Source organism: Puntigrus tetrazona, chromosome 6, assembly GCF_018831695.1.
Source record: "Puntigrus tetrazona isolate hp1 chromosome 6, ASM1883169v1, whole genome shotgun sequence".
Taxonomy (NCBI): Eukaryota; Metazoa; Chordata; class Actinopteri; order Cypriniformes; family Cyprinidae; genus Puntigrus; species Puntigrus tetrazona.
The window spans coordinates 12,097,680-12,114,268 of record NC_056704.1 but is presented as its reverse complement, the minus strand read 5'-3'; the positions used below and the strand labels follow the sequence as shown (position 1 = coordinate 12,114,268).

The following is a 16,589-nucleotide window of genomic DNA, read 5'->3' as shown; positions in this document are numbered from 1 at the left end:
ATAGATAGATAGTGATGACCATTTGATGAAGTTGTTATACCTTGTTTGAGCCAGAATCCTGCAAAAAAATTTGAATTGCAGGTGAATAAACTGACACACACTGAGCTTATTATGCAGAAAATAATAAATCATCAAACATCCTCAAGTCTCAGAGCAAAACAGAATACTTACCACCTCAGCCAGAGCTGAAATGACTTTTCCCAGGGTGGTGAGTGATTTATTGATGTTTGCCCCTTCCTGGGATAGAAAGAGTAAGTAGAAAATAGAAATAAAATTCCAAAATCAAACAATTATTGATGTTAGAATGAAGCGGGGTACTGTCAGAATGCATACACTCTGCGCACTAATAGCAGCAAGTACAGGAAGTGTGTAGAGAGATTTAGGAGAAAGAGAGAAAGAGACATTAGATGTTAGAAAATACTGATGGGAGACAATGATGTGAAAGATTACAGAGATACTTTGATTAGAGTAAAACAGAAGGCATGAAAGGACAATAGACAATTTGGGATAGGAAGTGAATATATATAGTATATATATTAGTCACCTTGAGCCGTGTGCCTTTGGCTCCAGTGGAATCTGCTCTTTCACTGCCGGCTAAATCCACCAGACTGATTTTGCTGACCTGCCAAAGAAATCCAGGAGAGGTCAATAATGAACATGCTGAGAAATGGACAGGCCCGTATCACCTTTCACATTACCCATACCAAGCAAAAAAAAAAAAAAACTCTCAATGTCAAAAGACATCCAATACAGCCCTGTGTACGGGTGAGAGACAAACTGCCTAACCTTACTCTCCAAACTGAGCTGTTTATTGTGACTGACAGGGTCTGTAATATGCAAAAGCAGCACATACCTTTTCTGAAGTGTTGTCTGTTTCTGAGTCAAAACGCTTCTGGGTGAAGATGATGTTGAAGACAGCGTGTGAACGGCTGCTGGTCTCATTCATGTTAGTGGCAGCTACTGTCCTGGATAACAGAATTTCAGCATTCAGAAACTTCATTAATATTGACTGCTCAGACTCTATGTCATGTGAGAAAGTGTTGGCTCTCTTTAAATCATAGCATCATAGCATTTGCACTAAATAATTAATTTAGTCTTGAACTGAATTTTCCTTTTCATGTCTATGTTTTATTGTTTCCCTGATGTGTTTAGATCAAATTTAGATCTTTACAGTACTGTTCAAATGTTTGAAGGCGGTATTTATCAAAAGTGATATTAAACACATTGTTTAGGCCACAGAACTCCACAAAAATATTAAGTAGAAACCACTTATAACAAAAAAAAAATACTTTGTTATGGAATGTACAGGGATTCAGCATATTAGAAGGATTTCTGAAGAATATATATTTTTTACATTTCAGGAATGAATTGCTTTTTTATATTTATTTTAAATACAAGAATATTTTTGATCTTGGTGTCCTCGTGTTCATAAAATGCAGTTTAAATAATAATAAAAAAGTACTAATTATTTATTCATTTAATGAGCTTCTCTCTGTTTTGCCAAACATGAACTTACATAACAGCCTAAATGTATAGCGTAGGAGGAAAGTATAGAGTATTGGCAACAGTGCATCTCAACACCTTGAGATTAGAGAACTGTTGACTGACGCTAAGCTGAGGGAACAGAAATGCACTAACACAATGCCTACTGGAATTAAATGGTCCATTTGTTTCCATGATGATAAGCCTGAACAATTAGTAAATATTTGTTTTCCTCTCAATATGGAAATGAAGACCTTGAAAAAACAAATGTGACCAGGACCACTGGTCTGTGTAGCAAGAGGCTACTATTTATTTATTTACAGAAGCTAGAATAGAATAGAATAGAATAGAATAGAATAGAATAGAATAGAATAGAATAGAATAGAATAGATGCTTTCAACATGCCACAATTACTGTCATTACAAAATAGCTAGTTTGTGCTGATCATATCCTCAGATTCAGAAATGGTCTGTTTCTATGACAACGCTCAAAAATCCCTAAAATTCCATGCATGTTTTTTTTTAGAAGACAGCAAATAAGTTAATTGCTACATTAATTCACCTCTATATGTTCTCTAAATGTTTAAAAAACAAACATAAGGCACTTTGATCCATATTAAAATGGCTCAAAAATGGGTTCAGGTCCCTGCCTATCTTAATCTCTTTTGTGGCAGAATCCATTTTGGGGATTAGAGTCAAAAAAAAAAAAACACAAAAGCAAAAAAAAAAAACCTGTATAATTAGTTGTTTATATACAATACTATTTAATACCCTACCATTAAAAAAATGTAAAGGCTGTTTTTTAAGTTTTCAGATTTTTTTGTGGAAATTGTTATACATTTTTACAGGATTCTTTGATCATTCGAAAGTTCAAAAACAGTCTAGAACTTTAAATGTCTGTTCTATCACTTTTAATTACGTTAATATGCCTTGGATTAATAAAATGGTACAAATCTACAATCAATCACAGCAATACAGACATGGCATGAACATTCCATTAGAATAGAATAGAATAGAATAGAATAGAATAGAATAGAATACCTAGCCTTATTCCCTGAGTCCATCAGGTCTTGGATGTCATTATATGATGTGACGGCGAGTTTGGACAGATCCTCTACGTACGGTCCCAGTAACGGGTGCTCTCGCACACGCAGATTTCCTTTGTTTTTTGGGTTTAGAAGATCTCGTACCCTTTCACAGTAAATCTCCATATAACTAACCTGAAAATATAAAAATAATAATATTGCTAAAGTGTTATCAAACACACCCTATCTACTAGTATAAAAGCAGCTGCTTTGCAATTAAGCTACGGTAAGATTCGAAACAACAAAGAAAAAATACCTCCACAGAATAGGACATGTTGTTATCAGTATTGTTGTCATTAATCTTGGTAAAAAGGTCTTCACACAGCTGATGTTTAGCGTTGAAGGGAGAAGAGGAAAGAGATAGACATAATAAAGATTAGTAAGTGAATAATCATATTCTTACTGTGTACTAGTCAGCTTGGTGTTTGACTTGTCATATAAGTTTGTTTGAATTGATCTTGTCCACACTGCCTCTGAATACATTATCATTTTCCTGTTTATACAGCAATGCCAATATGACGGGAGAGGCAATGTGTGCGGTTGATACACAAAAAGGTCAATTCATCATTTGAAAATTGATTTAATACTTGATAAATACTTGAACTGATTTTTAGAAATGCATTTTTCATATTTGCTCGTTTGTGCATCTCTTTTACCAATGGAATAATCCCCTGCTGGTCTTTTTCCTGTTTGCCCATCATGGTATAAGATTTACCGGCCCCAGTCTGGCCATATGCAAAAATACAGACGTTGTAGCCCTCAAAGGCATGAAGTAACATTTCTTCTCCGATGTCTCTGTACACCTGCTGCTGGGAGGCATAGTTGATATCTTCTGGCTGTGGATAAATGAAGAAAATTATATATGATCTTTAACCATTTAAGGGTATTATTCTATCACGTTTGGTCTATTTCACTTTGTTTAATGTTACTGAAGTAGTTCTGACTTACCGAGGTATGTGACCAGTAGGAGTAATCAAAATTGAAGCTTTTGTTTTCTTTGGGGGCTTTGGGGTTGATGATGGCTGAAAGACGAGGGAAAAAATGGCAGAGAATGAGTAAGGTTAATAAAACATGTTGAGTTCCTGAGTGGACATCTAATACTCTGTTGTCAGCCACTAAATGGCCGCCACACAGTCAATAAGTGCTGAGTCACTGTAGTTTGTTTAAACGGGTCCATGCGGATGTGCTCTAAAACCTTGCTGCACTCACCAGAGGTAAATGAAAGTCAGCAGAGAGAGGCAGGAATCATTCCAGACAGCGATTATGTTCATTTGAATAAGATAATGGATGTAAATGAAAATGACCTATTGCAGGCATCGTCACAGGCGGATTTGAGTCGTCTGAACTTACGAAGTCAAAGTAAATGTTATTTAGGTGCATAAACTATTGTAATATTGTAATATTATATATATATATATATATATATATATATATATATATATATATATAGAGAGATAGAGAGAGAGAGAGAGAGAGAGAGAGAGAGAGAGTTATAAATATAAAAGAGAGATTTTTTTTGTTTTTCATTTAAGTAAAAAACTAGTTTTACGCTATCTTATAACCAATTTGAATGTTTTTACGAGGTGGCTCGTAATACTATTTTGTATGATTTGTCTAAACCCCAGTGATGGGTAGGTTTAGGGGTGGGGTTAGGTGTAGGTATTTTTACAAATTCATATCATATTCAAATTCATAACTCGTACTTACAAATTCCTATGAGATTGGCCTGGTTTTAATAGATTATTATAACGGCAAAGTTTAATTTTTGTAGTCTTTGAACCATTTTTGTAGTCTTTAGTGTCACATGATTCTTTAAAAATGATCACAATATACTGGTTTGACGCTCAATCAACAGTTCTTGTTAATATTATTATCAATGTTGAAAACGGTTTATGCGTAATATTTTTTTACAGATTCTTTGATTAATAGAAAGTTCAAAAGAAGAGCATTTGGGAAAAAAACTGGAAGATAATACTAAGAAATTCTAAAATAATAATAATGAATCAAATTTGAGCTATTTGCTGTATATTCATTGTCTGTGAAACATTTTCTGCTCAAGGGAATTTGGCAGAGCAAGAGGAAAATTAAAGAAGGGCTAAAAAGAATCGCACAAAGTGTGTGCACAACCTGGGTCATTGTTACCCAACCAGCCATAAATGTCCTTCATGAGTTTATATTTCATATTACAGTCCTTGAGTGAGACACAAGTAAACAGCTTACTGTCCATCATGAAGAACGTAAGCATGAGACTCAGATCAGGCTCTAAATATATCTCCTGGAGAATTGAATCGATAATTCATAATAGAGTAGAATTTAATAAAATAAAAGGTGTAGACGAGGGTGGTGGACACATACCGGAAGTACTGAATATTTCAATACTGTGTTGTGACTGACTAAATTAAATTTATAAAGAGAAAGGTTATATAAGTATAAGCAGCACACAGTATGTAATTAACACAAACTAAAACTCTCCACTTGAGAAAACTAGAACCATCCCACTAAAAATCTGTATGCACAGCCATTATATAAGAGATATCCACTGCCAGAAACATCCTGCATCGTGGAGGAAACTATTTAAGTGCACTTGGATCGTGCGAAAACATGAAGGATAATTGCACAATTTTCATCTACTTAGAGAGCAAACAACAACAACAAAAAAAAAATGAAATCATGTACCAGCATGTAACTGCCTACAATCACTTCCTGATGCTTATTAGCAGCTCAGAACATCATTATACCGTCAGTCTTACTCACAGCAAGCCCACACGCCACCAAAGACACTACAGCCAGGAGTCTGACAGGCAGCGTGAGCTCTGACAGAACATACTGTCTCTGCTCTGAAATACATCTCAGCCGCCATATGTGCAAGACCAAAAGCCAAACCCGCCTAAAAATAACCCTTTAAGTAAACTCTATTAAATATTCTTAATCAACCATGAAGCAAAAAGCCACAATAACCATGAAAAGGACATTTGAAGTACACATATTTTCAGCACATGCTTGAGCAACCATTACTGGACTGAGAAATTGAATTTAGTCAAGCAGTCATGAGGAAAGCTTTTCTGAACACACGCACAGGTATTTTCACATGCACGTAACTAACACAAACAGACAACAAACAAGCTATAAGATAAAAGTGATGAATTAAGTTTCCTTCAACAAACGCAATATTTTCTGGCCTCAAAAAAGGGGCGATTCAGGAACGACCTTCATAGAGTCAATAGGCTGAAAAGGATTCTCTGCACTAAGCAAACACTTATCTTGGTTCCCCAGGGACAGCTGGTCAATGAACAGAATGCATTTGATTACACGCTGTAGTTCATTGATCACTGTGTTTCATTTTATACACGATGCAATGTGATCTAAATTGGCTATAGTGATCATAAGCTTAAAAGAATGCTGTAATACGTACATGTTTGTGTGTGTGTGTGTGTGTGTGTGTGTGTGTGTGTGTGTGTGTCATTCCTGCAACAACTGCTAATCTGGCATTTTTAATGATCCCATAAATGAGCTCTTGCGCTGTTAAATGATTGGTTTACTTTAAAAATTATATTTGTCCTTCATTCGCCCTCATGTTGTTATGAATTAAAACACAAAGTCAGGCAAAACTCTGTAATCCACTGACTTAATGATCCATTTGCAGCCGATAACAGCTAAATGAAGAGGAAGACTGTATGTAGTCGTTGATTTTGAACGAATTTCAATAAAACAAATGGATTTGTTGTCTCAAACGCCAAGGTTGCAGAATGCTAGAGGCTATCAAACGCATGGATCAGTGTTAATGTTAATTGCAATTAACTGTGTCCAAAAAAAAGTTTGAGATATAGAAACATACACACATCCATGTATAAAATATTATAAAATACATAAAATATTTATGTATAATATAAATTATATATAAATAGAAATACATATATACATACATATTTTTTTCAAAATATATACATGTATATGTGTTAATCAAGTGCACACTATAGGTTTTTGTTTACATAATACATGTTAACTATTATTATTTATATATAAATACACACATACAGTATACATTTTAATCATATTTACATGCATATATTTATATTATTATATTTTACATTCTATAAAATTTATATGATATATAAACATTAAATATTTTCTTAAATATAAATATGCATGTGCTTGTAATTACAAATGCAAGCACAAACTTTTATTTTGGATGTGATCATTTGTGACTGACAGCCCTACAAAATGCTATTTATTTTTTTAATAATGCAGGTCTGTTTCAACTTAAAAAAAAATGATTTGAGCACTTTATCATTTTAATACTTTCTCTTGGTGCCAATAGGCCTACAATCTCACAAGAAACGGCTTCTGGACTTCATAGATGCAGCACCACAACCTCAGCGCTCAGATACAACATAAAACATATTTATGACTCTTTCTCTTTCTCTCCTTCACACACTCTCACTCACACACACACACACACACACACACCGAGCTGCCAAGTAACAGAAGGACATGGCATTGCATAATCCCTCCTGTAAATCCCTGTTCTAATTTTCATCTATATCACTTAAGCAAAGCTTGAAAAAGCATGAATAAAATCAATTCATCTGCAAACTACGCCGCGCATTGAACTAAAACTTAAAAAGCCTATTATTATTTGGTTTTCCCATTCATATAGCTCTAGTTTGAACTATCAAAATACACGAGAATGTGAATCTGAATATCACGTACGTTAAGCAACATCCAGCGGCCATGTTATAAAACGCAGGAAGCCCGGTTCTAAAATGGCCCAGCACATTTAAAGAGTTGGAGTGAAATAATTCATTCACTTGTGCCCCTAAAAGGAACAGACCCTTTTACTCAGTCTATACATATGTGTTTAACTATCTCTAGGGCAGGTCAGCACTGGCTGTACATCAGAGTATATGAGTTATAATAATAGCACTGCATAGCCCAGGGGACATAATGCGTCACTGGAATAGAAGCACTGCCATGTTACATCTACTCTTGTGGCAAGTTGCAAAAATGTGCATGTGTATGTGCGCCAAATAGTCAGCCGTCTGAAGAAGGAGAAATGTTTTAAGAAAATAAAATGTTGATCTGCAGTTGTTGTAATTACTGTAATTATTTAAGTTACTGCGTTTAATTAAAATGAATTAAAATACGTTAACTTATCAAAAATACCATATTTACAATAGAAATTAACCCCCAATTGGTTTAATAGGTTTAGTATGCATGGCAATTCCTAAAATAATATTTATTTTAATAACTGAACCGAATCTAAAGGAATTGAATTTAATTTTTTTTCATTTTCGGTGGTTGGAGTTTTTATCAGATGCAGACTATGAAATTAACCATGCCCAACATTTTAAAGTTATTTTAATGAATGCATTTATTTATTTATTGGGTGATACACACAGCAGTTACTAATACTTCAGTTTGATTTCTTGTTTTATTGTAGTTCAAAGTGTTGTGTGGTGCAATACTCAACATTATGCTGACTAAACTGCCTTTATGTGACAGTAACTGTGCTAGCGCTGATTGTAAGTGTTCTGTTGCTAGGAGCCGAGCAGGTCACATTCTGGAAACTGTGATGGGTTTGGAGTCCACTAACCAATCAAACCAATCAGTGCTAATGATGCTAACCTTGAGATGCCACTGCTTGAATTATTCATAGCAGTCAGGGTGTCTGATTTCATGCTCCTGATCTGCTATATTCCGGCATGAAGTAGGCTGTTAAAACACTTTTAATATATAAAGAGGTCAGTCGTCAATAAACGTCTTGTGCTGTGAATAGCAAAACCTCTTTCCTCTCCTGTCATCCTCTCTCCTTTCCTCTGCTCTCAATAATGACAATGATTCACATCCACCCTTCTCAGCAACGGTTACATCAGCGTCATGACTGAAGCGGTAAATGCACAAATCTAATAAGGAGGAGGATTTTTAATCACTTTTAATGCCCAGAGGAGGACGTGGCGACTGCTGACGTTTGTGTGAGTACAGCGAGATGGAGATTTTAGGCCGCCGGGTTTTGAGTTTCACTGAGTATGGATATCTAACAGCCTGTAACCAGTGTGTACATCTATCAAAGGTCAATCAAAAGGTCACGGTGAATGATGACCTCATGATAAAAAACCTTTTTCTATTAAAGCTAGCTGACTATATAGCATTTGTTTTATTATAGGGAGCTGATTATACCGATCAGAGTAACCTTAATGAAAGCTGTCAAAGAAGGTGAAGACCACTTCAACCAAGTGCATTAAAATGTTTTACCTACCTCCGTTTTGTTGATCAGAAAGTCTGTCTTTGTAGGCAAAATAGGTTTTTGATTCATTATTGTGACATACTTATGGTTGTTTTGCTTTGTGTTCAGTTTAGTGTAGTTTAGGTTTGCTTTGCTTTCGTTTGGTTTACTTGATCGTAAAAAAATTCTATTGCTGTAAAAAAAAAAAGTTCCTTGACTGATTAGAGTGAATGCTATAAATCTCTGCAATAAATCTAAGCCTGTGATGGAGATCTGGCAGCGTTGTAAATTTTCTATAACAGGTGTGTCGTTCAGCTGCGGTCAACAGGACGACTGGGACCAATGTGTGGCCTGAAATATGTATTGCACATTTTGAAATAAAAGATCACTCCTGTTACACAGTGCACCATGCCTTTTAGCCAAGATCTCACTGGGAAGTAATCACAAGTAACATCCATAAAAGGCCATAAAAATAGCACAGTTTCAGCTTAATCAAAGTTCTGGATTCTCCTTTTCCATGCACAGCAGTCTCAGTCAATAAAGGGAGGGGAATTCTGGGAGCGATGTGATCAGGGAGGCATCATTTAGCGCTTTGATCAACATGGCAATCGGATTCTTTTAAACTCTCAGCTAAAGTCTCTCCATTTTCATAACGACACGGTTTTATCAAATGGATAATTTGGTATCTCCTCTAAACGGACATATACCACATGCATAATTACGGCAGTATCACTGAGAACATCACACAGAATTTACAGCAGCACTGAAACCAATGAAATCCCATGTCAGTGAATCCTTTTCGCTGTTAGGAACCATTAGACAGAATCTTACATTAGTTTTCTCGCAGGGACGAGAGCGAAAATGTGGCTTGGTAATGAGACAATTTCCAACGAAAGGGAAACTCTTTTATAAGAACTTAAAGGCCTGTGTGAGCGGCCCAATGGTGCCTCAGCGATAGCAGGGTGGCTTAAACCAGTCAGAGCTGTCAATCACTCAGCTTTCTACCATTCTACGGCTTTGTGGGAACTCAGCTATTGACCCATCTCAAGCTGGCAGCGGTGACAAAGCAGCCAGAGCGGAGCACAAAAGAAACTCTCTGGACTCGGACTCCCACCAACAACCAGTTATTTACACCCTCGGATTGAGACTGGGACTGGCCTCCTTCCAAATTACTAGAAAGGCCCTTTCATGACATCATCGACCCTCTTTGCAGTAAACCAAGTCTACTTTACAAAGGACAGAAATCTACAAAACAATTCAGAAAGAAGTGTTTAGATGTGTTTATGCACAGTTTCAGCTTCTGCAGTACCAGTAAAGTGCCCTACAGAATGCATCCACAAAGACATAACTCTACATGAAATACAAAAGAAGGTCAAACATGTTAAGTAATTGAATGTTTCTCACATTAGATTTTGAATAGATCTCTACCATTACGCCACTCCGCTGGGCTTTTATACGGATCGGCTTAAGCAGCCTGCCGATTGTGTTGAGGGCTTTGAAAGGATGTCTTTGAGGGGATTCTGAATAGACACAGGCAAACCACACGGGACGTCTGTGCAGGTAATCGTGCGTTTCAAATAAAAGCTATGCTGTAGGACGCTTACAGCAATGTATGACAAAAGTGGTCGGGTTAGAGGCTCAGATGATGGGGAACAGATGAAACAGATGTTATTATTTAGAATTCAATTAAAAATAAAAATGAAAAAGTTAATTATTTAAAGAAACCAGCACACAACACGGAAAAAATGAAGCAGATCCTTAAGAATTATATTTATAAGAGAGTTAATGAAGATAATATCATCTGGCAGACTGGAATGTACTCATTAAATATATAAAAATTTTAACATCTTTTCTTATGCAATATTAATCAAAGTTGTTTTAATTAGGCACTGCCAGCTGTGCATCTGAATGTACCTCAAATGTTCAACTTTGCAATGCGTCAAGAAGACGTGCTAATGTCTACAAATATGCTAAAATTAATTAGTAAATGGTTAGAGTAATGTTGAATATTTTTATGACGGGGTGAGAAGAGAACTTAACGTCATATGCAAAATTGGCAAATTAGCATTCACAGATGTATGTTTACACACACATTTTATATGCTTGGATATGTGCTGAAGCAAACTAATGATTGGACATACTGGCACAGATGGGAAATATGGAAAAAAAGGTATTTTACCATACCGTTGTTACACTTACTATGGTAATAATAGTAAATGTAGTACATTGACAGGAATCTAACCCTAACCTAGTAAGCACAAGTAAATTAATAACTCAGTGTCACCATATAATTACACTGTATTAGGGACATATCTCTCTCTCTCTCTCTCTTTATATATATATATATATATATATATATATATATATATATATATATATATATATATATATATATATATATATATCACACACACACATATACAACTATTTTTGTTACAATATACTATTATATAGATATTTTCCATTACTGTTTGAGTTGATATGGCAGATGATTTTAAACATATTGTTGGAGCGGTGACATTCTTCTCTAACTATTAAAGATCTGACAGAAGGCTGCACAATCCATTTACAATGACACTAAGTGTTTCCACTGCTTTTGATGGCTCATTTCTCCATTGTTCAAGGTTCACAGTCTTTACCCATTAAGACAAAAGAGCTGAGCGTATTAGGCTTTTATTTTCACTGTTATTAGTCTAGAACAATGTCGTATTTGCACCACTAGCTCGGTGCACTTTCAACAAAAATATCTTCTGCAACACGGCTTTACAGAATCTCCGATCCCAATGCATCTCTTTCGTAAAACCCTTGACCTAACCTGCACAACAATACCGTGGTGTAATATTACATCTGCTATAATCAGGACACTTTTGTATGCGCACTTTGTTTTTACAATTAGACAAAGGTATATTGCACATAGTTCTCTAAGTTCCTAAAGACTCAATATTTGATGTAAAAATCAACACTCTATCAAAAACTACTTCAGGTACAAAGAAGAAGGTGGACAAGTTGTTTTTCTAAAGCAACACAAGGTGGAAGGGAGGAAGCTAAATTAGGCCAAACTCTAAATATTTCACAAGCTCTCATCCATTATTGACCAATGGCTTCGCCCAGCCAGGCAGATTAGAAATCAAATCTCTCTCCAGTCATCCATCAGTTCCCTCCATTCTTCGAGCGCATTCACATGCTTAGAACCAAGAAGTCTTCTGCCACACGATGACATTATTGAAAAATAATGAAAAATGTAACTTGGAATTAACAAAAAAGTACTTCAGCATCTCAATTTCTAATTTAGAATAATATTCATAATATGTTTAACCCATCTGTAATATTCTAGGTGGCGGCCTAAGTTTAATCACTTTTTTTAATCAACTTTTTTGACTACAAAAGAAATACTGCACAGGAAAAGTAAATACTCACTGACTTTTGCCTTACTACAATATAATAATACTAAAAAACAGTTCTGCATTTTTGATCAAATAAATTCACCCTTGGTGAGCATGAAAGACTTTTTTAGAGACCCAACAGTAATATACAGAAATGTAACCTTACATTAAGAAAGCACACAATTTTCAACTCAATTAATGAACTTAATGAAAATGAATGAAAGCAGCATGTTAAAAGCTAATCTAAAAAAACTCCATATCAAAACATACAAATCATTTACAACTGTAACATGTAAAACATGTGAAATCTTTGCTCCAGCCTAATAATTAGGAAAAATACATTTAAGATCACAGTTGCATTTTTCATTATAAAAAAACTACTTTCATTTTGGATCTGTGTATGCCAGATTGGCTTTATTATTCTAATTTTTTTTACCCAACAACAAAATATGGTATTTTTGACTGGAGAACACGCAAGCACACACACAAACACGAACTTTCTACATCATCTAACTATTTATCTTGATTTTGCTCCTTTACAAGACAAAAACCTTGACAACGAAAATGATGTCTCTTCATTAATTCCTTTGAAACCGACCACTCACCCTACCAGCTAAACAACTGGTTACCTAACAAGTGTCAAAAACAGCAAACCAAAATCGATCACTAGCAATTACAGCTGTAGTGCTTGTTGACATTGCTGCTTGTCAGTCGTGATAAGTTCATTGCAACATCCCTCTATTTTCTCTCCACTTTAATAACTCTCAATTTCTGTAGCCGCATTAGATTAATGGCCGACTATGAAATTAATGTTGGATCAGATTTACTGCTGAGTTATTTGCGCCCCCCCCCGGTTCACCGATCAGTTAACTATTGTCCCACATCGTCCCAAAATGGCTGCCCTTATGAAATCTGTGCATATGAGGTCAAACACTCAGACAGGGCCTATAAACACGCATGCGAAAACAACATTAAGACGCACAGTAAAAGACACGCTCTATAAACTGCAGTGTTTTGAGTGTTTTTAGTGATTTAGCAGCTGGAAGGAAACCTCGGGCTCAGGTGCAGCTGGGTACTTACTGGTTGTGTTTCCTGACATCTGGATGATGCACTTGGACTCTTTACTCATCTCACGAGAGTTGAAGGGACGGACTCTCACCGCCACCTTCACCGAGGCCCCGGCCATGGTGCCTCTGTGTGCGTGTGCTGAAAGCACTCCTTTAAAAGTTCAGGTCACTGCTTACACCTGCATAGACAGAAATGAAACATTGTGACACATTATGACATAAAAAAGAAAACTGTAAGATCTAAACCCTTATTCGTTACATTGTATTGAACTAGCTATTAGTTATGCTCGCAGTGCATGCTCTTCAGCTGCACACACAAAAACGGTGGTGCACGCTGTAGCCTGTGTCTTTTTATATTAAAGAGCAAATTAAGCAAGCCCTTAAAGTAATAGCAGACAAATAACCAAATAACTGCTGTGGTGTCTGTTAATCAAAGAACAAAAGAAAAAAAGAGGAAATCAATAAAGTTTGTAGCTTTAAGGATTCATCTATATTTAATTTGCAATTTAGTATTTGATAACCTTCATACATTTATGTATTTCCTATTCACTGAAGGGCACATGTATGACATTTATTACCGTGGAACAATTTTCACTTAAGTTATTTTGATGGTAAATGGTAAAATTGATAGCTCTCAAGTATACTGTATATATACAATATTGTATATATACATTAATGTAGAAGCAACATAAAAAGACTAGTTAAAAACTGTAAGGTGGGATTAAAAATGTACTTACAAAAGTGTGCAATTAGTTAACTTTCCTACAGTTGACAGCACTAAATCTAATATAACTTATTGGTATACTATTATTATTATTATGGTTATTCTATTTATAATGTATTACAGTTGTATTGCTATTAAAAATATACATTATAACAAATACATATTAAAAGCTTCCTGACATTTTGATCAATACACAAAAATATTAATGTACACTAAATTTACAGTAAAATCAATATTCCTTCATCTATGCGCAGCACTTCTGAAAAAAGAAAGGATATTACTCCTTTAGTAGCTCCATTACTATATATGAGCAGAGAGATATTGATTTAGATGTTCTCGATTGAAAATTAAATTACACCTACTTTCGGGAAGGCTGTAAATCTCAGCTGCCTATCACCATAGCAACTATGAGCATCGTTTTTGTTGTATCAATAAAGAAATGGCACGAAGGGATGACAGGCATGACAAGCAAAAATATGATGTCGGCGGTGACTTACAATGAGGTTAAAAAATAAATCCAAAAACGTTCAATATTTCGATGTTCAGATCAAACATGAATGAAGACTGTTTATATGACCTCACCGTAAAAGGATCATGCACGGTCAGCGACAGATCGAGAGAGATACTCAGCCCGGCAGCAACAAAAGAATTGCACGGCTGGCTAAATGTCAGTATGCTTCCTAGGATTACAATAACAGATAACAGAGCTGGCTGCCACAAACTCAGAGTCCAGCTCAGACTCCTAGTCGGACCAAAATGGAGGTACAATTAATGTGTCAGAGAAGATTTATGACCCATAAGGCTCAATCATGTTTTCAGCGAGTTCTGTTTCTGTTAATAAACGTGCTTGCTACAGCAATTAAGAGGTTTATTTGAATAAACGTAGAGGAGCTCATATGGTGATCTCATGTGAGCTGCGTTCTGCATTTTTCAATTAGACTAACATCACGCTGAGTCACATTCTGCTGTGACGGAGTGAGTTCAGTCTCTCTCGTTACTCTCATCCACTTAGAATACTTGACATGAACCTCAAAGGCAGCGCGTCAGTTTACAAGAACACAGAAAGCTGTGGTTTTTAGTGTTATTGGGTTGAAAACGCTAAAACTGACATTTATTGTGTCCAGCATTTTGACTGACAAGCATATTCACGAGTCATGTAACCTACAGCCATGGACTTCATGTGGTACTATATTAATCGAATTGGGTTCCCTAATTGTTACACCTACGATCGTGTTTTTTAAGGATCAGATTCAGTAGGAAAAAAGAGATCAAGCGGCCTTAAAGGGGTAGTAAAACAAATAAGGAGATATTTTGAAGTATGTTGGCAACCAAACAGGCCATTGATTTCCATTGCGTTTGTCCTTATGGATGTCAATGGCTACCAGCAACTGTTAGATTACCTACATTCTTAAAAATAGCTTGTTTTGTGTTCCACACACACAGGAGACAAATTCATACGAGCCTGGAACAACATTAAGGTGCTTAAACGATAACAACATTTTCATTTTTGGATGAACTGTCCCTTTAAAGCGCTGCTTTTCTTAACCTGACCCTTGAAAATGACACTGTCACTGGTGTAACAATTAAGTAAGACTTAAATAATATTTCTGACTTGAATATGACCAGTTCGTTTCCACATCACTAAATAGGTGTATACTAAATATCACATTAAATAGGTTTGGAACAATTTGAGGGCGAGTAAAAAATGTATTGTAATCTTTGATGGAATTACGCCTTTAACATAATATTTAGATCATAGTTTAGATAAATGGATTTTGTTGTTGTTGTAGTTTTTGTCGGTCACTGAGCAATTAAGTGTCAACAAATCTATATAAAAGCATTAATTTGCTTGATATCATATGTAGAATATATTGTTATTAGAGCACAGCGTGTTACCAATAGACGTGTTTTCTCGCTTTCTACCAAATTAATAATAATAATAAACATTTGAATGATAATTCTTACTCTGTTCTCTGGTCAATTCTGGAATCGTGATTCATTAGCTCTATCCTGAAGACATTACTATGTGGCTGCGATCCCGAGACAATGAATGACAGTGCATTTATCTCGCCCGCACTTAGAGATATGTACACAAGGACGCACTGCCATTTATGACAAACAACATCTGTTCCAATACTCAGTGAAAAAAAAACCCACTTCTCTGTCATAACAGTAATGTGAAGATTTGTTGACATGCTCTAAATGGCCGCACCCCACAGCAGTCCCACCCCGGTGACCCAACACCAAATAAACAGACAGAGCCTCATTAATACTGCATTGTCCTCTAGAACACGCTAACAATGAAAAACACTCTTACCTTTACAATGGTGATCCTCTGATGCTCTCAGCTACTGACTCCACAGATCAGCTCCCGCCACTGCCTCTTGCGCTGGCTTCTTAAATTCTCTTCCTCTGATATGTGGAAAACGCTTTTCCCTCTGTTTAACAGAGGATCCTTTATTCGTTCCAGCGAGGTGCAGCTGGACGCCCCGGCGAGGCCTGCTTGTGAGGAGGAAGGCTTCTTGGAGGAGAGATCTTTGAGTGCCCTGTAATGTAGAAGCCAAAATGGCTCTGCTGGCTGCCTAGAGCAGTGATGCTGAGACTGACTGAACCAGTGACATCATCA

The 16,589-nt window shown here is 36.0% G+C and overlaps 1 protein-coding gene across 22 annotated transcripts in view; it reads right to left on the bottom strand.

Moving 5' to 3' along the window:
• kif1aa (kinesin family member 1Aa) overlaps nucleotides 1-16,589 on the bottom strand; it is a 55,285-nt gene extending 38,696 nt beyond the window's left edge. For 7 of the 22 annotated variants that reach the window (XM_043241396.1, XM_043241400.1, XM_043241397.1 and 4 more), the window contains exons 1-10: nucleotides 16,281-16,588; nucleotides 13,253-13,418; nucleotides 3,515-3,588; nucleotides 3,223-3,402; nucleotides 2,823-2,891; nucleotides 2,523-2,701; nucleotides 854-965; nucleotides 545-622; nucleotides 172-237; nucleotides 41-58 (exon numbers count right to left, since the gene is read on the bottom strand). In XM_043241396.1, coding sequence (XP_043097331.1) covers nucleotides 41-58; nucleotides 172-237; nucleotides 545-622; nucleotides 854-965; nucleotides 2,523-2,701; nucleotides 2,823-2,891; nucleotides 3,223-3,402; nucleotides 3,515-3,588; nucleotides 13,253-13,358 — 882 coding nt within the window. In that variant the 5' untranslated portion in view covers nucleotides 13,359-13,418; nucleotides 16,281-16,588. Of the gene's footprint in view, nucleotides 1-40; nucleotides 59-171; nucleotides 238-544; nucleotides 623-853; nucleotides 966-2,522; nucleotides 2,702-2,822; nucleotides 2,892-3,222; nucleotides 3,403-3,514; nucleotides 3,589-13,252; nucleotides 13,419-16,280 lie in introns of all 22 variants that reach the window. The other 15 variants (XM_043241406.1, XM_043241407.1, XM_043241408.1 and 12 more) reach the window with 4 other exon arrangements.